A 22,269-nucleotide genomic window follows, 5' to 3' on the forward strand; every position below is an offset into this window, starting at 1 on the left:
GACTATTACAGGAATGGGATGTAATTTGGAAAATGAAAATCTTTAATACCAGGCTCACCAGGGAGGAGATCAGAATCTAGAAAGAGATCTTTCTTAACTCCCATTTATTAGGAGGGTGTTTGAAAGTTACAGTCATGCTGGGGGAGTAATATGAACCTTTAATGAAAAAGATTTCTATCTGCAAAGGGTGTCTGGGCACTGCAGCCCGTGCCCCTCCCAGGAGCCTTTCCATCTTGCTTTAGTCATTAGCATCAGATACACTTTGGGAGTTGTCTGTGAGTTCTGTGTTGTGAGGTTTTCATCCCCTTAGTCCCACCCCTCCTGTGCTCGCCCTGCTCTGTCTCGTTCTCTGCAGACGATAGGCAGAGCTCAGCAAAGGTGAGCTGTTCTTCTGGGCCAGCATCTGCAAAACCAACCACAGCAGCACATCCCGGGTTAGGGGCACTTAGGGAATGGCCAGTCCTTTTCCAGGTTTAGTTCTTCAGCACAGTGCTCCCTAAGGACGTGTGCCTGCAGGATGAATGGGTCCTGGCCCCTGAGCACCCCAGGATCCTGGCAGTGTCTGAGCCCTGCCTCCTGGGAGGGGTTGATGTCCAGGTGCCTGAGTTTTCTTTGGCTGAATGCTTCCAAGTCCTGACCAAATTCAAACCCCATCTGGTTTCCCTCCTGCTCTCGGGGATGCCAGGGAGGTTTCTGTGGGGGGAACACATCTGTGCATCCCTGGCTGTGGCAGCTGGGGCAGTTCCAGTGCCCTGACAGCTCTCCCCCTTCTCCCTTCTCCCTTCTCCCTTCTCCCTTCTCCCTTCTCCCTTCTCCCTTCTCCCTTCTCCCTTCTCCCTTCTCCCTTCTCCCTTCTCCCTTCTCCCTTCTCCCTTCTCCCTTCTCCCTTCTCCCTTCTCCCTTCTCCCTTCTCCCTTCTCCCTTCTCCCTCTCCTCTCCCATCCCCTGGCACAGCACATGCGAGAGGCTGCGGAACGGCGGCAACAGCTGGAGTTGGAGCATGAGCAAGCCTTGGCTGTCCTCAACGCCAAACAGCAGGAGATCGAGCTGCTGCAGAAGGTACCGGGGGCAGGGATGGGATGGGACAGGACGGGGACAGGGATGGGGACAGGGATGGGACAGGACAGGGATGGGATGGGACAGGGACAGGAGATCGAGCTGCTGCAGAAGGTACCGGGGGCAGGGATGGGGCAGGGATGGGATGGGATGGGATGGGATGGGATGGGAGTGGGACAGGACAGGGACAGGGATGGGACAGGGACAGGAGATCGAGCTGCTGCAGAAGGTACCCGGGGACAGGGATGGGGACAGGGATGGGACAGCACAGGGACAGGGATGGGGCAGGGACAGGAATGGGACAGGACAGGGACAGGCAGGAGACAGAGCTGCTGCAGGACATGGAGCTCGGACGTGGCCCGTGGGGACAGGGACAGGCAGTGGCACCAGGAGCTGCAGGGACAGAGGGCACAGGGAGGGCTGGCTCTCCTGGAGTGAGGGCACTGCCAGGCTGTCCCTGCCCTGGCTGGATCCGTGGCACTGCTGCTGCACTGAGCACTGGCCGTGCTGAGGGATTTATAAACGCTCCTGCCAGTGCACATCCATCGTCCTGACCCCACTGTGGGAGGGCTCCCGTTTCCCAGCGGGGATCAGAGTGGCGCAGTCTCATGGATTCCCTTTGCATTTCCACTGCTGCCCTCCCTGTTTGGCTGGGCAGTCCTTGTGCATTTCTTAAGTGTCACGAAGGAATGCTGCCTGAATTTCTCCGCCGTCACAGTTAACATGCCCACTGACACTTCCACGTTTGGTGGGATTTCTTTGGCCTCCTCTTGCAGACATGCAGTTCTTGGTACCTTTCTCCGGTAAATCAGATAAAAGGAGGCCTTGTCAAGGTACTGACCCATCACAGTTGATTTTCCTTTTCAGGAGTGTGTCACGTTAGCGTGGCAAGGGTTTGGTGTCCAGCCAGCATCAGCCACCACAGAAACTCAACAACCTCATTTCCAAGGTCATTCTCTAATCCACAAACCACTTTAAGACTTTTCTTTTTTTCCCCCACTGCAATTTCTCAGTATTCATTATAACACAAAAACCGTGATGTTGAGTTTCAGCCTTGCCAAAGTCACTTAAAGCTGCAATTGTCTCCCTGCTAATGTTGATTTTTCCAATTGCTGGACTAGATTAAAACAGAGAAATAATGCTGCTAATGATAATTTGGTAGAGAATTGGCACAGAGGGACCTTCTCAGCAGAATAAAGGATGTAGCTAATATAGTTGCTTGCAACAGAAAGCTGTAGTTGATCAAATGAAATCTCCCAGTTAATTTTCTTTTAGTCTTTCTCAATAAGTGCACTTAGGCACCCTGTGAAATGCCATTTCTAGTTATATTCAGCTGTTATTATTAGAACTGCCTCATAAATTCTGGACTGAAATTTGCTGGCAAAGGAGAGAAATCAAGGGAAGTTACAGCATTTCTTGCTAATTTTTGTTACATTCCCCTAATAAATCCTCCTTTGGGCTGGCAGCAGGAGAGAAATCTGTGTGCTCCTCTCTGCAGCCCCTGTGCTGAGCTGGAGCATGGCAGACAGGCACAGCCCAGCTTGTGCTGGGTTTGGGATTTCACCCAGTGCAACAAGCTCAGCAGATAAATTTTATTTCATTTTAACAGACTTTTAAAATTATTTTGTGTCAGATTATTTTATTTGAACAGATGTATTTTAAATAATTCTGTTATCTGAGGAGCTATAACACATCACTGCCAGCGTTAAACAGGAGCTACTGGCTCACCTCTCATCCAGAGCTGCCCTCCCAAAGGACCCCGCACCTGTGTGTTAAAAGTCTTTCTTTCCCTTTTCTTTTTCCTTTTTTTTTTATTGGAGTAATCTTTCCTTGAGGAAGTGTTTCCAAAGGGAAGTAGAGTCTGGGCAGTAGCAGGATGGCATTTCACAGCACGCCTTGGCACGCTGGAGAGGTGCTGCTGAGCCACCAAAATGTGCACTTGAGAGCAGGGGCGGCCACTGCCCAGCCCCGTGCCACATCTGGAGCAGAAGTAAAAGTTCATTCCCTTTTCAGTACCTGTACAGACCGATCGGATTTTCCAGCTAAGGAAGAGCACAGTATTGGCACCAAGGCTTTGTGTTGGTGGGGACTCGGTGTTTCTCTTTAAGAAAACCTCAATTCCAGGCAGTTTGATGTTCAGGAGAGATAGCTATTGATGCAGGGCCTGGCATCATCTATCCTGAGCTCTGGGGAGCTTTGATTAAACTCGTCCTGATGGATGACTCAAGGCTTTCTATCACCTGCTGCCACGTTTGCTGCTGCTCCTGGGGCCAGGATCCCATCCCCTGCCTGCAGCCAGGGTTATTGCAGGGGTGAGGCTGTGTGCGGGGTCAGGGGCTCTGGCACCCTGCATAGGGGCGAGGGGAGAGGGCTTTGGTCTGTGGGGTTGGGTGTGTGGGTTTGGGGGTTTGGGTCTATGGTTTGATTTGTGGTTTGGGATCTGTGGGTTTGTGTCCCTGGTTTTGGTTTGTGGTTTTGGTTTGTGGGTTTGGGTCCCTGGTTTTGGTTTGTGGTTTTGGTTTGTGGGTTTGGGTCCCTGGTTTTGGTTTGTGGTTTTGGTCCCTGGTTTTGGGTCCCTGGTTTTGGTTTGTGGGTTTGGTTTGTGGGTTTTGGTCCCTGGTTTTGGTCCCTGGTTTTTGGGATGACTTCATGGCCTGACCCAGCTCCCACTGAAGGATTAGGGCAGAATTAAACAGAGCTGCATCCATGGGATGTCTGGCACATTAAATCAGACGTTCTGTGGGGTGCTGTCCTCCCCTGGACAGGAGGGTTTATGGCTTTTCTCTGGTGAGGATGTGCAGGGTGGTACGGTGCTTAACAAAACTTGTGCTTATCCTGGGCCAGCTTCAGTAAAGGAGACAGTGAGAAATTAATGGAAATACAACCAGGATAACCCAAAGTTCCTGAGTGCAATTTATTTGGTTTTAAGGTTTAGACTTTTCCCAACCAAAACTTGATAGCTGAATTTCTGAGCCACATAAAATACACTTTTCTGCCCTTATTTTTTTCCCTCTTTTTGTCTTTGACTCAGTTGATTGGACCTGAATTGTTGCTCTGCTCTTTTCAGACAGCCTGCCTTGTGGCTGCTCTGTTTTGTGAGCTGTTCACTTGGGTGATCGATCCTGGTGCTCCGCTGAAAGGATGAGCCCCGTTTTGGTGCTGCTTTCCCCCAGCTGCTCGGGGAGGGGTCTGCACCGCGGCCCCTGCAACGCACAGCAGATGTGCAGCAAACTCCATCTCAGCTGGGTCTGGGGGTTCGGGGAGCGCTGCTGCAGCGTGCCAGCGTGGCGTGTCGGCCCAGCGCGGCAGCGTGCTCCGGAGCCTCGCTGAGATCCAGGCTCCCAAAATAACGTCTGTTTGCGGGGCTGGGAGCGCGGAGCAGAGCTGGCACTGCCACCCCTGCTGGATGGGAGCTGGCTCCGGGCTCGAGGAGCGGAGCGCTGCTTTCTGTGCGCACAGCATATTGTATGTGGCATGACTAATTAATTCTCCCGCTTCCTCCTTTTCCCTCTTTTCTTCCTTTTCCCTTTTGCACAAAAACAAGGCTCAGGTTGAAGCTAAGAAGGAACATGAAGGAGCAGTTCAGTTGCTAGAGGTAAGATCCTCTGGGTTCCCTCGGCTTGTTCAGGTCCCTTCTGAGCAGGGTAATTTACAGTGTCGTCCCTAGTGAACATTTCACGGAATGTGTAGGCAAAGAGGGGCTGTTTTTAATCTCCTGATAAAATTGCACCCTTTAAGATTTATAATTCGGTTAGGAGTGCATTAAGCTGAGCTGTTGGAAGTGATGTATGTTTCTCTTTTGGTACCATTTTTTGTGAAATGCTATTAAAGAGAGTGATTAATGATGAGAATTTTGATTTATTAGGCTGGAAATACAGCAGCAAATACCAATCAGTTGCCTAGGGTTCCTAATTAAATACTGTCTGATAAACATAAAGCAACATGTTAGAGAACCAGAAATTGTAAGCCTAATGAGAGAACTGAGATACTTCAAAAAACCTTCAAAGGGTGTGGTGGAAAGAGAACACTTCATTTTTCTGCCTGAGGAAAAGGCATTAAATGGTTTTAAGTGTGAATGTACATTTCCTAAAGAACGTGCAAAAATATGGGTTGATAATAGCAGGTGCATTGTCAATATTTCAGTCGGGAATTTGCTTTTAACTAAAGGTAATTTCCAGTCTTTTTACCTTCGCACAGTATTTCTGTTTGTACTTGCTGGCCATGCCTTGGTGAAAGGGGATTTTTTTTTTTTTCTGGTGCATTGATCAACTCTAAAAAAAAAGATTAAAGCATTTGTTTATTATTATCTATAAAAGTTAATATTCCCACAGAACGTGTTTTACATAGGCTTTCAATATCATCATAGATACTGAGTTTATTTTAGCTTCCAGACTGTAAGCTGAAGTTCTCATTTAATGCCTGGTGGAAAATCTGTGGTACAGGAAAACAGAAACAAGACAGAAAAGAGACCCTTCACCCCCCTCGAGCTGAGCACAATTCTTATTTAGCTGATTTGTCCGCAGCCTCTGACTTGCATAACCCCAACAAGATTTCCAAAGCTTTTGCTTTTTATTGCCACAAGCAGATTATTTTTTAGCCTTTTATTGAATGTGCCTTTGGCAGTTTCAGATCAGCAGCAGCGTTGATTTCTGTGGTTTGTGTTAATGCATGTTTTTACACGTGTAACTGTTCTAATAGACTTTGCTTTGAAATGTAAAACAAAAAGTACTCAAAACTGTTTTTATTTCCTTGTTTATTTCACATCTCTTTGTTTACTGTGTCTTGTTTGGGATTTATTGCTTTGCACTTCATCCAGAACACCTTGGACAGCATGCAGGTATTTTAGGGCTTAAATTCTCCTTTCCCTGTCCCGAATCCTGCACTTCTCCCTTGAAAATGGCAACGAGAGCCCTGCCCCCCTTGCATGGGAAACGTGCTAGAACCACTGTTATGCAAGCATGCTTTGCATTTATTGGCCTAACACCAAATCATCACAACCAGGGTGCTTTTTCTGCGAGCAGTTCATCTCGGCATGGTTTGGTGAGAGCTCGGATCCTGCTTTCCAAAGCCGATTCCTCGCCGGCGTGCCCGGCAGGAATGGTTTGGTGCTTTCCTCGAGGCTGCGGCTTTCCGGGCGTGCGGGTGTTGTCTGAATTCAGATGTTCCGTGCCAGTGCAGAGCCCTGAGATGTTGTTCCTGTGCTGCCTCACCCGGGGCTGATCTGAGCTGCCCGCCCAAGCCCCGGCTGCTCTGTGCCGAGTCAGACTGTGAGGTGACATCTGCCCAGCAGAACGTGCTGAATTCAGACCTAACAATTCCGCTCCCGAAAGCTGCTCCTGCTGCTCCCTGTCCTGTGTGCACAGTGTCTGTCTGTCAGGGATGGAGTCTGCTGCGCTCCCCACTTCTGGAGCTGTTGGGGTGCCAGCGGCAGCGCCGGGCGCTCCTGCGGAGCCTGGCAGTGCCGAGTGCCAGACACTCAATCTGCTCCCGGCAGGAACGTCTCATCTCCAAACCCTGCTGCAGGCAGCTCCAGGGACACCTGGGACGCCTCTGTGCTCAGCGCAGGCTCCATGGCAGGAACAGGGTAAAAATCCACAGTGCTGGGCTGTGAGCACAGGGTAAAAATGCACAGTGCTGGGCTGTGAGCACAGGGTAAAAATGCGCAGTGCTGGGCTGTGAGCACAGGGTAAAAATGCGCAGTGCTGGGCTGTGAGCACAGGGTAAAAATGCGCAGTGCTGGGCTGTGAGCACAGGGTAAAAATCCACAGTTCTGAGCTGTGAGCACAGGGTAAAAATCCACAGTGCTGGGCTGTGAGCACAGGTTCCATGGCAGGAACAGGGTAAAAATCCACAATTCTGAGCTGTGGGCACAGGTTCCATGGCAGGAACAGAGCACAGAATGACAATTCCCAGTCCTGAGCTGTGGGCACAGGTTCCATGGCAGGAACAGGGTGACAATTCCCCATCCCGAGCTCTGAGCACAGGGTGACAATTCCCCGTCCCGAGCTGTGGGCACAGGTTCCATGGCAGGAGCAGAGCACCGGGTGACAATTCCCAGTCCCGAGCTGTGGGCACAGGGTGACAATTCCCAGTCCCGAGCTGTGGGCACACCCTGCCCTGCAGGGACGTGTGTACATTTTCTGCCGTGGGGTGGGTCTGCCTGGCTGACAGCAGGGCCAGCACACGCCTGGAGCACGGGGATGCCCCCTGGTACCTCAGTCATGGCTCTTACGGCAAATTTTCTTTATAAAGTGCCAGCTTCGTGCCCACTTCTAACTCACACCCCTACTAAAAATAGAGCAGTGAGGGCATTTTTCTTCCAGCCTTCCTACTGTAGTGAGAGAACTTGAAATCTCTGCATGCTCAGAAGAAAAGACAAGGAAGGCATTTACTGCAATACAAATAAGTTTTAAGTTAATAAATACCATTAATACTTTTACAAAAATACTTTTGAGGCAGCCTTCGCTCCTTGTTGAGGTCTGGATTGTGATGCTTTTATTTTTTATTTTGTGCTAGAGTTTCCATAGCTGCTTGTGGAAAGGTCAGTAATATTCTCAGAGAGTTGAATAGCTCATCCTTAAGCTTTCCCTTGGAAAGTGGGGACCGAAAAACCCCAGCCAGTTTTCCTCTTTGTTTGCTTAATGTCCTTTTGAAACTTGCATAGATGCCATTTTCATGCAGCAAATTAACAAATAACAAAGTCTGACATTTCATTCGCTCAAAACCACAGCAAAAAAAAACCCTGAAAAACAAAAACCCCAAGCATTTCATGTTCATGCTAAACTCCCACCATGTCTGATTCTTACTGTTCTTCATTTCATAATCAATCAGATGGGTACACTGAGACTTCTTTTGCAGAAATAAATTAATTTGTGTGTTATGAATGCAAAGAAATGATATCTTTAAAATTCACTCTAACTTAAAAAAAGAGTATTTGTTACAAGAGAAGGAACAAACCGTACCACCTTGTGTAGTAGAACACTTGGATTTTTGGGGTCACCTCTGTACTGTATTTTCCTTTAGCTAGGATCTTTTTATAGGTGGTATGTAATACATGTTGTTTTCTTATATATCTCTATATAAATATTTATATATATCTATATATATCTATATATATATAGATGTAGGAAAGGAACAGTTTTTCTCTTTACAAAACCAAAGCTCTTGGCTCAGTTGAATGAGTTTAATTGCTACCCAGCCTTGCTTTGTTAGTACAGTTGCTTAACTAAGCACACGAGGGGTTTTTAATGCAGGAAGGTGATGTTTGTTCACCATGAAGCGCCAGGCTGGGATCCATTAATATATCCTTAATTTCGCTGGCCCAGTGAGCGTGCAGGTTTGGATAAAGAGGGTTCATGCTGCAGTGTCTCCACTGCTCTTTCTGTGTTTGGATTCGCACCTGCAGAACCCTTCCCCGGAGCTGCCCGTGCCCCTTGTCACTGCTCCCAGGCAGGGAATGTGCCCGACGTCCCCTGTCACCTTCTCACACCAGAATTCACCATTCGGTCTGTGCAGGCACATTCCCAGGCCACGACAGCGGCTTGTCTTTGGGTTCCATTTTGGTAAAGCCCGATGCCTCAAGTTCAGGCAGAGCTGTTGTGTTCTGGTGCTTCTCCCAGGCTTACAAAAGCCCCTCCTGGCTGGAGCCCGGAGCACCTGGCTGTGCTTTGGCTTTCCCGTGAGCAGCGTTGTTTTAAGGGCTGGTTCTGCGGCAGCCGCTGGGGCTTTTGTGGCTCTCGTTGGGTTTTAATGCACAAACGTTAATGTAGCAATTTAGGAGGCTTCAGCTGGATAGCAGGAGATGGGCAAGCCTCCGAGATACACCTGATTTTCAGAGAAGGTGGAAGAGCACTCAGGACTGACATTCAGAGGGGTGAAGAGGTACCAGAACCGTAGGATCTCCTTGCAGGTGTCCTTGGCAGAGATTTTTTTTGCACTGGCGGAGTACAAGATGAGGGGTTTCCCCCTTGGAAAGCGGTGGTGGAAGGAGGAGTCCCCTCAGTGTTGCAGGGCTGCCCGGGTCGCGTTGGGGGTGTGGGTGGGAGCGCAGAGGGGGCTGTGGGGCTGTTCGTCCCCAGTCCTTGGGCACTCCTGGCAGCCCAGAGGAGGTGCCCAGGCAGGCTGTGTCAGTGTCTGTGTGTCCTGCAGGCCAAGGTGCGGGAGCTGGAGGAGAAATGCCGGACGCAGAGCGAGCAGTTTAACCTGCTGTCGCGGGAGCTGGAGCGGTTCCGGCAGCAGGCGGGCAAGATCGACCTCCTGAGCAGCCACCCCCTGGCACCCCCGGGCCTGCCCACGGCCCCTGGCAAGTCCCTGGCCCAGCTCATGAATGGAATTGCCACTTCCATAGGCAAAGGTAAGGGCCAGCCCCTGCTGGTGCTGCTGCAGTGTGGTGAACACGGAGTTTATTGCACACAGAACATCTCAGAGCACCCTCAATGAGCTTGTTCTGCTTTATCTGTACTGTGTGTGGTGTACACAGCTTCCTGCACACACAGAACATCTCAGAGCATCCTCACGGAGCTTGTTCTGTGCTGTGTGTGATGTACATGGAGCTTCCTGCACACACAGAGCATCCTCACGGAGCTTGTTCTGTGCTGTGTGTGGTGTACACAGCTTCCTGCACACACAGAGCATCTCAGAGCATCCTCACTGAGCTTGTTCTGGTTTTACCTGTACTGTGTGTGGTGTACACAGCTTCCTACACACACAGAACATCCTCACTGAGCTTTACCTGTGCTGTATGTGGTGAACACAGCTTCCTGTGCACACACAGAGCATCTCAGAGCATCCTCACTGAGCTTGTTCTGTGCTGTGTGTGGTGTACATGGAGCTTCCTGCGCACACAGAGCATCCTCACTGAGCTTGTTCTGGTTTTACCTGTTCTGTGTGTGGTTTCCTGCACACACAGAGCACAGAATCCACTCCTGGTTCTGTCTGGGGACACCTTCACATCTCAGAGCACCCTCATGGAGCTTGTTCTGGTTTTACCTGTAATTGGTGCTGAGTGTAGTGACAAAGAACCTTATCAGTGTTCAGAGCTAAAACTGTGTATTCTTCATGTAAAAAACCCCTCTCTGTGAGAAGAAAGACTGCCAGCACGTGCAGGCTTTGTTGGAACCCTTCCCTGGCTCAGGGACAGGAGCAAGTCTGCTCTCTTGCTGGAGGAGTTAATGGGGAAGAAAGCACAGAGACCTCGCACACTGCATTGGCCATTGCATTAAAAAAACATTTAAACAGAGCTGGGTGGAAAGTGGGGAAACTGAATGCAGTATTTTCACAGGCAGGAAAATGGTTTGGCCTTGGTTTCATTTGTGTGACAGAAAAGATGCACTTCTCTAAAAAGTTGAAAGTAAAACATTTCAAAAAGCAAAAATAGTTTCAAGAGAAATGGAGAACATAAAGTAAAAAAAAAAAAAAAAAAATTGCATCTGTGCTGATGTTCCTACAGCCCCAGCAAAGTCAACAGTGTGTGTTTATCCAAGATCTGTGCTGAACTTCCACCAGGTCATCTCCTGTTGCCAGAGGAAACGGCTCTCCCAAGTGCAGAGCTTTGTAAACGATCCATTATTCATAGGAAAATTACAAAGATCAAGGCAGGAGGTTACCTGAGGACACTTACAAACAACTTCCATGTCAATCACACCTTAGATTGTGTTATCCCGTGTCAATAACTTGTTAGATTGTGTGTTATTCCATGTCAATAACAGTTGGATTGTGTTATTCCATGTGAATCAGGTTGGATTGTGTGTTATCCCATGTCAGGAGCAGTTGGATTGTGTTATTCCATGTGAATCACGTTGGATTTGTGTTATCCCATGTCAGGAGCAGTTGGATTGTGTTATTCCATGTGAATCAGGTTGGATTTGTGTTATCCCATGTCAGGAGCAGTTGGATTGTGTTATTCCATGTGAATCAGGTTGGATTGTGTGTTATCCCACGTCAATAACAGTTGGATTGTGTGTTATCCCATGTCAATAACAGTTGGATTGCGTGTTTTTCCATGTCAATAACAGTTGGATTGTGTGTTTTTCCCTGCGAGGACTCAGTACCACTTCAATTGTCCTGCAGAGAAACAGTTGACAGGTCGTTCTCATTACTTACAAATTCCCCCGAAGTTGTTTGAGAACAAGTGTGAAAAGGAACTGGAAAAGTTAAATGTTCTTGACTCGTTTTCCTGCGCCTGTGGAGAAGCTCTGGGGCGCAGGGCCCCGGAGATCAGAAGTGATTTCCCAGCTCCTGTCAGTGGAGGGTGCAGAGCTCGATGTGACAGTCCAGGGCAGCTGAGGTGACATCCCTCTCTCATTCCAGAGCTCGGGCTCTGGCTCTGTGTGCCCGGGCTGCCTGGGCACACCTGGGGCTCCGTGGCTCTGCTGGAGCTGCCAGTCTTCCCTCAGTGGATGTTAAAGGGCTCTAAATGGAGAATTCCAAAGGCATTTCCTGAGAGACATCAGAATTTAGTAGAAATTTCCTTAATACCAACAGCAACAGCTCCTCGTGTCTCTAAGGACAGGATTTTCAAAGCAGCAATTAATTTAAAAGGAAAAGTGATGAGGTATTGAGCTGTCCTTTGGGCAGAAGTGAAGGTCCAGCCTGTGTCACTGCGATTGATTTAATGAAAAATGAAAACCAGCTGAACATCTTCTAGGTACTCAGTCAAACTCTCCAAGCTACTTTATGCTTCTGCTAATGAAAAAACCTTTTAAAAAAAACTTAGAAACATGCCAGACTGGAATCTCCCAAGTAACCCCACAGCAAACACAGCCAGGTCTGTGCCCAAGGCATTTGAGGGCTTTCCTGTCTAAAGCTCTTCTCGAACCGCTTTGGTTTTTATGGGACTTGGAATTCAGGGCGTGCAGCCCTTGTGTCCAAACACCAGAACTGCTTGGACAACATTCATCCTCCGACAGGATGCAGTGCTAACAATAAAGCCGTGCCTGAGCAAGTGGGCAGCATTTCTGACTGCTGAAATCAGCCCTCTCTCAGAAGGATGGTGCAGTACAGCAGGTTCCGCAAACCAGAAGCGTCATTATTTTTATTATGTGTGAGGAAGAAAGAACACGAGAGGGAACGCAGGGACAGCTCTCAAAGCAAAGCAAATGATGGAAATGAGATCAGCTTAGGACCAGCTGCTTTGCCTTAACTGGTGATTGAATATATCAGGAAGTGAAATAAACCTAGCCAGGATGGATTAGAGCATAAAAAGTTCACTTTAAATGTACCATAATGCCACAATCAGATAGAGAAGCCTGAAGATACATTATTCATCAGTTAAGAGACTCGTTTAAATGGTTTCTCTAGATAATTTAGGTAGTCCATATGGAATCAGCAGTTGCAATAAATAGAATAGAGAGTCTAATTGTGGTGCAAGTATGGACAGATTTAATTCTCCTGAAACATTTAAATTACGTCTGATGCTCTTCCTTTTCCCTTGATAGGGTGTTCTTCAGACTTCTTTTACAAATATTTCCCAGTCATAGGAAAATAAAGGCTATTTAAGCATATATGGATTTAAAAAGGCTTCATGGACAAAACCCCTGTGGCTTTATAAGGTTCTTTTCTAGTATTTAAAGGAAAAAAGACATTTGCTGCTATGTGCTCTTATGAGCTGACCTCTTGTATATTTTATTTTTAACTCTGTTTTTTTTCTCTCCAGAGGGAAAATACAAAAGCAAAGGTGTTTTACTGGGGTTTTGTTTGTTGCTTTTCTTTTTTGTAAGTTTCCAGTTAACAAGCTTTAAAGCAGCCTGCAGCTCTGATTCCTTCTCATTCTTGCTGTTCAGTCCAGGTCCCTCAGTGTAATTGCCTTGGATGATGGAGAGAGCCAGGTTTAATCAGTTTCTATTTTTGAAGGCAAACGTAGGGCAGTTTTTGGATGCAGGCTGTGTAGTCCCAGCCGCAGGAGCAGCCGTGCTCTGCAGAACCCAGGAGATCACAGACACTCAGGAGCAATGTGCTTCCTGCACTCCGAATCTCAGCTTGGGGTTGGTTTTTTGTTTTGCACAGCCATTACTTGACGGCGCTTGTGTTTATTTTTCAACCCAGCTGTGGCTCTACCTACACAGAGCCACGTGAATTTACACAGAATGTTTGGTTCATAGCCGTTTAAAAGGCTCCTCTGCAGGGCGCACAGGAGCTCGCCGCTGAGGCTGGTTGTTAGGGCACAAAAATCTCTTCTTCCCGGTTCGTGCTCTTGCTGTTGGATATTCGTGCCTCTGCTGGGCAGGGAGGTGTCTGTGGTGTTATTATTATTACCAGCACTAATTATTGAAGCCTTTCTCAGCAATGCTGGTGGAGTAGAGCAGGTTCTTCAAACAGAAGTGTGATTATTTGGGGCCAGAGATGTGCCCCAGCCCCTCATGCAGTCACAGCACTCGGGGTAAATTTTATGTACTTATTTTCCAAAATTGACAGCTCCATGTCTTCCAGCATCTTGACACTCCTGGAGCTCCTGCTAACGTGTTCCTGCGCTGGAAATTATCCTGTATGGATGCAAAGCAAGGGCTGCATTGCCCTAGAACCTTCCTCCACATTCTGTGCCTAGTGCCAGTAATTTAAAAACAAAGCCTGGAGAATGCAGGAGGTCTGAGACCAACCAGGGGCTTCCTTTGAATGAATAATCACAGTTGGCCCAATTATTTATAGCTTGGCGCTGACAGCTGAGATGGCAAACACATTAACAGCAAACAGAAGGAGCTAAATTGGCTAAAGGTTCCTGAACGGGGAGGACTTTTCTGTTATAGATGTGAGAAAGGTTCCAAGAATAAAAAATGTGCCCTTTTCCAGCCTGGGGATTGCTCTAAGTGGGGCTGGCTGTAATTAATCTTTTGTGTGGTGAGTTGTGTATTTCCCTGCTGTCAATGTGCTTGAGCTGGCCTGCTGTAAATTACAGTGATGCAGAGAAAATTAATCATATTGGACTAATGAGTGCACCAGAAAAACCCTCTGATGGTGTTCTTGGAGCTTATTCTCCTCTGCAGCGTGAACAAAGAGATTCCTCTGGTAATTCCTGGTGACGTGGGCTGGGAACCTTGCAGGGAGTAGGAAACATTTGTGTCCATTCTGGCAGGACGGCAGAGGAAATGCTGGACCCACACACATTCAGGGGCTGACAAATTAGAGCCCAGGCTCATTATGTTAATGAGAGGCAGAATGCACTCTGCACGTGTGCATGTGCCCTGCTGGAGCTGCTGCAGGTCGAATCTAGCTCAGTTTACAATTCCTGCTTCCACGTGCTTGGGGGACTAAACCAACAGGAAAAGGTAAAATGTACAAGTGGGTTTTACTCGGCTTTATCAGTCTCTCCTGCAGCCTCGATGATGTTGTTCTCTTTACTTGTTTCACCTCTGGTTTTCAGCTGAGTCAGGGGAGGTAACAGTGTCCAGCCCCTTTGAGCCTATTCAATGTGCAATGTAATCGGTATTTTCCTTCTAAACTGTTTTTAAAAAGCACGGGAAAAAATGCTCCAGAAGGATTTTTGGAGATTTTTTTCCTCTTGCACAGCCTTAGTTTCCATGTTTTACAAACTGGAGGCATGGCCCTGGGATCAAGTGACTGTGGTTTAGGGCTGGTATCAGCAAGGAGCTCTGAGGAAATATGAAGCAGGTGCTCCTGGCGCTTCCTGCCTGCCAAAAATCAAACAACTTCATTGCAAAACGAACACCCTGCCAACTAGATCATTAGCATTGCAGTCTCTTTTTTAGAAGAGAAATGTATGACTTGGTTCTGATTTCCAGCAGATGCCAGAGTCCCCAAAAGAAATAAAGGTTCCTTCGGCAGCTCTGAGCGCCGGGTGCGTTACTCAGCGTGTCACATCCCTTCCCCAGACACACCAAGGGGCTCAGAGCAAAGGTGGAATTCTTTACGCTGGAGGAAGCTTTACCTTTGAGTTCTTCGTGTTAAAATGCCTTCACTTTCTGCCTCGTGTTTTGTTAGGTGCTGTTGACTTAAGCAATTTACCCGAAGTCCGCGAGCTGGCGGGCTGAGCTGCTTCTGTGCTCTGCAGTCTGCCCACCTTGGATGATTGTCAGCAGGAGAGGAAAACAACCTTCTGCTGTGTGCTGGCAGTGTCTCTGCTCGAGAGCCATCCCTGACCCTGCTGTGTGTTCTCTTGGCTGCCAGGTCATGAGAGCCCTTCTGGAAGTCGCTGTGTGATTTCAGAGTTTATCCGACCCCTTCAGATATCTGGAGACAAACCAGAACAACTGTCTGTCAAACCTACATTCCTGTCCAAGTCAAGATCTGGTACCCCAAGATGCAGATTTGATTCAGACGTGAGTCTTTTTTGAATTTTTTACTGAAAAAGTGATTCAGGGCTGAGGCTTCTCTGCTCCGGCAGGCTGATGCAGGTTGATCCACCTGCTTTTAAAGAGTCAAGCCATGAGTGTTCTCATTTCCTGAGGCAGCTTGGGAACGTGATCAGTGGGAATTTAAGTGATACTTTCAAAGAAGCTGCAATTGATGTCCCAGTTACAAAGGATAAAAATCAGGTGTGTGAGGAGCTGGAGCTCCTCTGCACATCTCAGTGATGCACACCGAGCGTTCCAGCGCTGCTGGGTGGGGGATAAAGCAGCAGTTCTGCTGGGGCAGGGCTGTGTCAGGCAGGTTTATCCCCCAGAAGATGGGGCTCTGGTACAGCCTGGGCAGAGGGAACAGGAATTCCTGCGGTGCCCAGGGATGTGTGGCAGGGAAATGGTTCATTCTGCAGGACTGGTTCTCTGCCCGGCTTTTATGGGGTGTGAATGTCCCCACAGCAGCACCCCCTGCTCACAGCCTCCCCAGCGTCCCCTGAAGGATTCTGAGCCTGGGAAATGGCAGTGAAATTGCAGGATTTGTCACTGAAGTCATTCAGCTCTACATTGTGTTCTCAGTCACACTTCCGAAGGGTTGTGTTCCTCCTTTCTTAGGAAGCTTTTCTGCTTTGCAGTGGAATTCCAGTGGAAATCCAATGGGAAGCTCAGAAGAGCTTTTCAAAGGTGCCATAGCAAGTTGATTTTTTAATATTTAGGACAAATGTTAAATACAAAAACTGCATAGAACAAATTTTGGAAACTCCGTAGATGGGTATTATTTTCTATTAAATACCCTGCTTTATATGGGCAGAGGGCCGTGAGGAAATGATCTCCAGATTTTACCCCTCAGTCCAGGAAATCCCTTTGCTAATCTTTACAGGAGTAAATAAGTTGCAACTGCGTGCATATTTTCTATCTGTGTTATATTCACTGATACTGGAAATGTGGAAGTTGGTGGAATCAAAATGTTTCTAAATGGATCACAAGCCTGGGGATATTCAACAAAGTATTGGATTCCTGTACAGTGGGAATTCCGTGGGCATATCTGAGGATTACCCACAGGAAATATATGTGTATGTTTGTGTAGCGGCATTTCTGAAAAGTGGAAACATTCACTGTTTTTTGAAGAGGCCACAGAAAAAGCAGCTTAGCAAGGAGACTTAGGGAAGCAGAACTAACAGCAAGGAACAGAAGAAGTGCACGTCAAATTTAATTCCCCTTTTCTGTTATTTTTGAGTTATCTCTCACTGAGAGTGTCAAGCCCTCTTGTGCCTTCCAGAGTGTAATTATGTGACACACTCTTACACTGTGCAAGCTCACAGAAATTAGGCTCCATTCCCTTTTAGAGACACCCACACCCAAGGGAGGGTGCATGAATAAAATCTGAAAAATGGAACATAATGCTGGGAAGTCTGAAACAAATAAATAAATCAATAAATCAGTAATGCCCTGCAAAAAAAAATACCTGCAACTGCCCTGGTTGTTCCTGTTCAAAAGCCTTCTAAAGTAACCATTCCTGGCTGTGTGCTCGATCAGGTGCCCATTGGGTTGGACTGGATTGGGTTTGGATTGGGTTGGGGTGGGCTGGATTTGATTGGTTTGGATTGGGTTGGCAATATTTTGTATGATTCTCATGGTTTCCAGGTGCTTGGAGGTTTACACTCACACGAGTTCTTAACTCAGCATTTATTTTAAGGGCAATCTGCCCTTCTAATTAAAGTTAACCAGTTGTGTTCCATGCTAGAATTCTATTTTTCGTCCTTGATATTACGTGTTCACTGATTTATATCACCTGTCAGGAAAACTGTTCATCTTTTTTTGTAATCACATCATCTTTTTTCTCCTGCCTCTCTACAGATGGATAATGATCAGAATTCCAATACCTCAAAGCAGAGATATTCTGGGAAAGTCCACCTTTGCATTGCCCGTTACAGGTAAAGCACCCATCCCACTACAGATACAATTTCAGTTCAACATCAGCCTTGGCTCCACTTCCAATGCACTGAGTCGTGACGTGGAACTCACGGTGTGGGGAGCAGACCTGTGTGCACTGGGGCAGAGCAGTGCCCTGTGCGTGTCCTGGGGGACACAGGGACAGCCACAGGGACAGCCAGAGGGACAGCCAGAGGGACAGCCCGGCTCTCCCAGCCCCTGCACTCCTGTCCCTCAGTGCCTAAAGCAGATTAAACGGGTGCCTCCTGCTCCAGAGAGGAGGTCTCAGTCTGCTCTTATCCATTACTCTTCCAAGCAGGAAAAGATGTGCATGTTAAAATTTCAGGCAAGAGGCACTGTCATGATAAAACTTTCAGTGACTAGCAGTTTCTTTCAGGATGGATATAGATTTAAGGGCTTAATAAGTGCTTGTCTCTCAGTAGCTTCTCTTAGATGTAGCTCCCTGTTTTTGGCTTCTTTTACCTTGCCTCTGCAAAAGTTTAATGAACCTGTGCAAAAGGAACATAAAATTGAATATGGCGACTGGAAAAGACCCCCACAGCTGAGATTGCTTTAAGTCACTCTAAGAAATAAAGAGAATTTTGGCCGGTGTTTTTCAAGAGCGCTAAGTGAGGAGTGTCCGAGAGAATCCTGCAGGAAAGGACGTGGATTTAGGGGTAGGGGTAGGGGGGAACCTCACGGGCACAAACTGACGCGGGGCCGCTCAGAGTGTGTCTTGGAAGGGAAGCAAAGACGCTGCCTGGGGAAATTGCCCTCCTGGAGCTGTAGCCCCTCTCCTGAGCAGCACTCTGCCTGTCCCCCCGCAGCTACAACCCCTTTGATGGACCAAATGAGAACCCAGAGGCGGAGCTCCCTCTCACGGCAGGAAAGTACCTCTATGTCTACGGAGACATGGACGAGGACGGCTTCTATGAAGGTACTTTTTTTTTAATCCGTGAATTCGTGCTAATTCATGCAGATTGAAAGCGGTTCGTCTGTCAAACACGCTCCAAATTCTTTCCTTCGTCTGCTCCTAAATCAGTTGCTAAAATTAGCTTTATCATCGTGGTGTTAATTAAAAGAGTTTCTGCATCAGCAAAGCCGCTCCTTGCAGGCAGAGCTAGTTATAAAATATTTTATGGTGTCAGCTTTTCCTACTGGCAAGATTTAAGCTGACAAAAAAGCTTACTGGCAGTTCTGGTACTTCCCTTAATAAGCCCTTATGTTCCCAGGCTGGGGATGGTGTTTGTGCGTTTTCACCCATCCCTTGCCCCTTACCTTGTCCGCTCTCAAGGAGCTGCCGTGGGACAGGTGTTCTCCTTCAGGGGTTCAATGGCATTGCTCTTTCCCACCAGGAGAACTCCTGGATGGACAAAGAGGACTCGTCCCTTCGAACTTTGTGGATTTCGTTCAGGACAACGAGACGCGGTTGTCGAGCGCGCTGAGCAGCGAGCAGGACCAGAACTTCATCAACCGCTCGGGGCCCCCTCTGGAGGGAGAGCTGCTGGAGATCAGCCCCCCGAGCCACACGGAGCCCGGCGTGGTCAGCAACGGCGCGGGGACCCTGGACGTGAACATTGATGAGATCGGAGAAGACATTGTGCCTTATCCCAGAAAAATCACCCTTATTAAACAGCTAGCCAAAAGTGTCATTGTGGGCTGGGAGCCCCCGGTGGTGCCGCCCGGCTGGGGAACCGTCAGCAGCTACAACGTCCTGGTGGACAAGGAGATCAGGATGAACATAGCCCTGGGCAGCAGGACGAAAGCGCTCATCGAGAAGCTCAACACCTCCACCTGCACGTACCGGATATCCATCCAGAGCATCACCAGCAAGGGCAACTCCGACGAGCTGCAGTGCACCTTGCTGGTGGGCAAGGACGTCATCGTGGCCCCCTCCAACCTCCGCGTGGACAACATAACCCAGATCTCTGCCGAGCTCTCCTGGCTCCCTACAAACAGTAATTACAGTCACGTCATCTTCCTCAACGAGGAGGAGTTCGACATCGTCAAGGCTGCTAGCTACAAGTACCATTTTTTTAATTTGAAGCCCAATATGGCCTACAAGGTGAAGGTCATGGCAAAGCCCCACCAGATGCCCTGGCAGCTTCCCTTGGAACAGCGAGAAAAAAAGGAAGCCTTTGTGGAATTTTCTACATTGCCAGCAGGTTTGGTATTTTCCTCCCTACCCCAAAACTCTTCAGCTGAGTTTCTCTGAAAACACTAGATGAAATACTTTAACCTTCACAGCATTTAGGGGGTGTAAGTGCATTTTGGTTGTGAAGCTGTAATCAACTTCATTGTGCAATTTGAGTTTGTGCAGTGAACAGATTCATTGTGTTTTGGGAAGTCTGAGGTTTTTTCCCACCTGGCTTTTACATTAGGAGTGCTGGTTAGTGTTGTCAGTCATTTGCATTATTCAGGAATGTTGAAGTGTTGAAAACTAGAGCAGAAATCATGTAGTGAATTTGGAGGATAATCTCGTAATTTTGGGAGTGTATGGCAGCACCTGACAAAATCTATCTTTCCTTATAGACTCACCTACCCAAGGTCATCTAATCATGGCCAAGTAGGAAATCCCTGAAATATTCAGTCTTTCTGGGTGCCTCTGAAGGGACACTCAGGTACAGGTGGCAAGTGAAGGATCAGCAGCGAGCTCTGAGCTGGGGTTTGCTCGCTGCCTGCCGGGCTCTGCCTGCAGCCGAGGGGCAGGGATTCATCCTGCTCGCCTCCTTGGCCTGGGGGATTCTGTGGGAGCAGACAGGGAGGGCAGCAGTGCGGCTGAGCGGAGGGCGAGTGCAGATGCTGTGCCGCACATCTTGATGCCAGGCTCGTTTCAGTGAACGCATCCTCAGCTCGCACGTTTCCCTTCAGCCTGGAATCGCTGCGTGGGGCAGCTGGAGTGCTGCTGTGGAACCTGCTGGGAGGAGGGCATTTCGGACTGGGGAGTCCTGGGGGACTTGGGAGGCACTGCCTGGGTGCTGGCTTGAACTTATTTCAACTCTGCTATTTAGGAAAGGCCTTTTGAGGGAGGGTTTTTCCGGGCCGAACACTTCCCGTGCTGTATCTCCCTCTAGCTGCCAAGGCTGCTGATCAATGCAGAGCTGTTCTCTGCCGAGGAGCTGAGGAGCAGTGAGGCCTCAGCTTTTAGAGATCCCAGAATCTTTCCCACTGCTTCATTTCACTGGGAGCACTGCTACAGAAACCAGTCAGCTTTTCACTGGTGTGCAGAGAAAGCAGCACAGCAGCTGTTGAAGAGGTTAGGGGCTGATGCCTGATTCCAGAGTCGTTGGAACAAGGGAAAGGGATGAATTTGGAGTCAGTGATGGGAGCTACCATCGTGGGGTGTCATGCAATTGAACTCATCTCAATTCATCAAAGCAATGGAATTGCTTCAATAAAAATAGAAGTGTTTTTCTCTTGGGTGCTCAGATCTAAAAATAGAAATAACTACAGGATCAAGACCAATGGGGCTGCTGCACGTTTTGGAGCTAATTTATGGGAAAAAAACCATGAGGAGCAAAAGCGTAGCAGAATTCCAAAACAAACATTTATGTTGATGACCAAGACCATCGAAAATCCTCAGGAATAATTTCCCATTTAATGATGGGAGGAAATGGAAACCATGCTGAGCCTCAGGCATGGCAGTTTATTAAACCCATCTCTGCCACAGCCTGTGAAGGTCGAGACAGACACCCTGGGGATTGTTTAGTTTTGGGAGAGTGAAAGGAAGGTGACTTCTCCTGCAGGAGCAGATTAATGTCATTGTCATTGGCAAGATGCTGGGTTAGATCAGATGCGTTCTTTCTTGTAAGCGGAGCAGCCCTGATGAATTGGGAATGCTGGCTGTCCATAAAATAGGATGACCAGGAACGCTGAAATTCAATCCTGAACCAAAATCTCTCTTGGCCAAGAATAGTGTTAGGTCAATTTGCCTACTCTCAACTTGCAAGGTAAAAATCCTTTACAGATGCAGGGATGGTGTAAGCAGAACCTTCCTGCTGTGCCTGTGCTGTCCTGAACGTGACCGTGACTATTTCCGTGTCCACTAGAGGATGAGATTCAGTGGCAGCAAACCAGCGAAACGCCCTGGCCGCTCGCCCGCGGTGTTGTGCGATGTCTGCACGTGGATGATGCACACAGTCAGTGTCTGTACCCTTTTGGTGGATGAGCAGGAGCTGGTTGTGCTGGGCTCTCTGGGAGAAGACATCTCACAGCACCGGGGTCTGTGTTGTGTTCTGCAGAGGCGGCTGCAGCTGAGCCCTGCTTCTCGCACGTTCTAGCAGCAGACTGCCCAGGGTTTGATGGTTAAAGAGCACAGCAGGATGCTTGAAAAATTTATGAGCTAATAATCTCTGTGATATTTTTACTTTGGCTTTCTGGCCGAACTGGAGCTATTTAAAGCAGGGCAATGCCTTTCAATTAAGGAGATATTTGGTGTGCTGTTACAGTAACATTCTGTAAATGCCTTCAGAGGTTCCTGGGTGTTTTTAGTTCAGTGCAGAGAAAAGCCTGTGGGAGCAGTTGTGCTTTAACCAGGCGTTCGGAAATGTTCCCCTTTCAGCTTGCCGCCCACGCTGTGCTGCTGCCCCGAGGCTCGGGAGTGACCGGTCCCTTCTCTCCTAGGTCCTCCAGCTCCACCTCAGGACATTGCTGTGCGGGCAGGGCCCACGCCAGGGACCATCCAGGTGTGCTGGAAGCCACCGGCCCTGTCAGCCACGGGGACATCGCACGGTGCCAGCGTGACAGGTTACGGTGTCTATGCCAAAGGGCAGCGGGTGAGTGAGTGCCCTGCTGTCATTGTCACCTCCTGTGCCAGTGTCACAGGTTACGGTGTCACTGCCCAAGGGCAGTGGGTCAGTGCCCTGCTGTGCCAGTGTCACCTCCTGTCTTTGTCACCTCCTGTGCCAGTGTCACCTGCTGTGCCAGTGTCACCTGCTGTGCCAGTGTCACAGGTTACGGTGTCACTGCCCAAGGGCAGTGGGTCAGTGCCCTG

The 22,269-nt window shown here is 48.4% G+C and overlaps 1 protein-coding gene across 4 annotated transcripts in view; it reads left to right on the top strand.

Moving 5' to 3' along the window:
• The window catches only part of RIMBP2 (RIMS binding protein 2), an 85,658-nt gene that overhangs the window by 44,353 nt on the left and 19,036 nt on the right, over nt 1-22,269 (top strand). For 3 of the 4 annotated variants that reach the window (XM_058422845.1, XM_058422846.1, XM_058422847.1), the window contains 9 exons: nt 955-1,059; nt 4,601-4,651; nt 5,873-5,893; nt 9,205-9,409; nt 15,175-15,326; nt 17,202-17,278; nt 18,104-18,213; nt 18,632-19,441; nt 21,900-22,051. In XM_058422845.1, the coding sequence (XP_058278828.1) occupies nt 955-1,059; nt 4,601-4,651; nt 5,873-5,893; nt 9,205-9,409; nt 15,175-15,326; nt 17,202-17,278; nt 18,104-18,213; nt 18,632-19,441; nt 21,900-22,051 (1,683 nt within the window). Of the gene's footprint in view, nt 1-954; nt 1,060-1,267; nt 1,286-4,600; nt 4,652-5,872; nt 5,894-9,204; nt 9,410-15,174; nt 15,327-17,201; nt 17,279-18,103; nt 18,214-18,631; nt 19,442-21,899; nt 22,052-22,269 lie in introns of those variants that run through there. The other variant, XM_058422848.1, reaches the window with a different exon arrangement.

This window comes from Hirundo rustica, chromosome 17, assembly GCF_015227805.2.
Source record: "Hirundo rustica isolate bHirRus1 chromosome 17, bHirRus1.pri.v3, whole genome shotgun sequence".
Taxonomy (NCBI): Eukaryota; Metazoa; Chordata; class Aves; order Passeriformes; family Hirundinidae; genus Hirundo; species Hirundo rustica.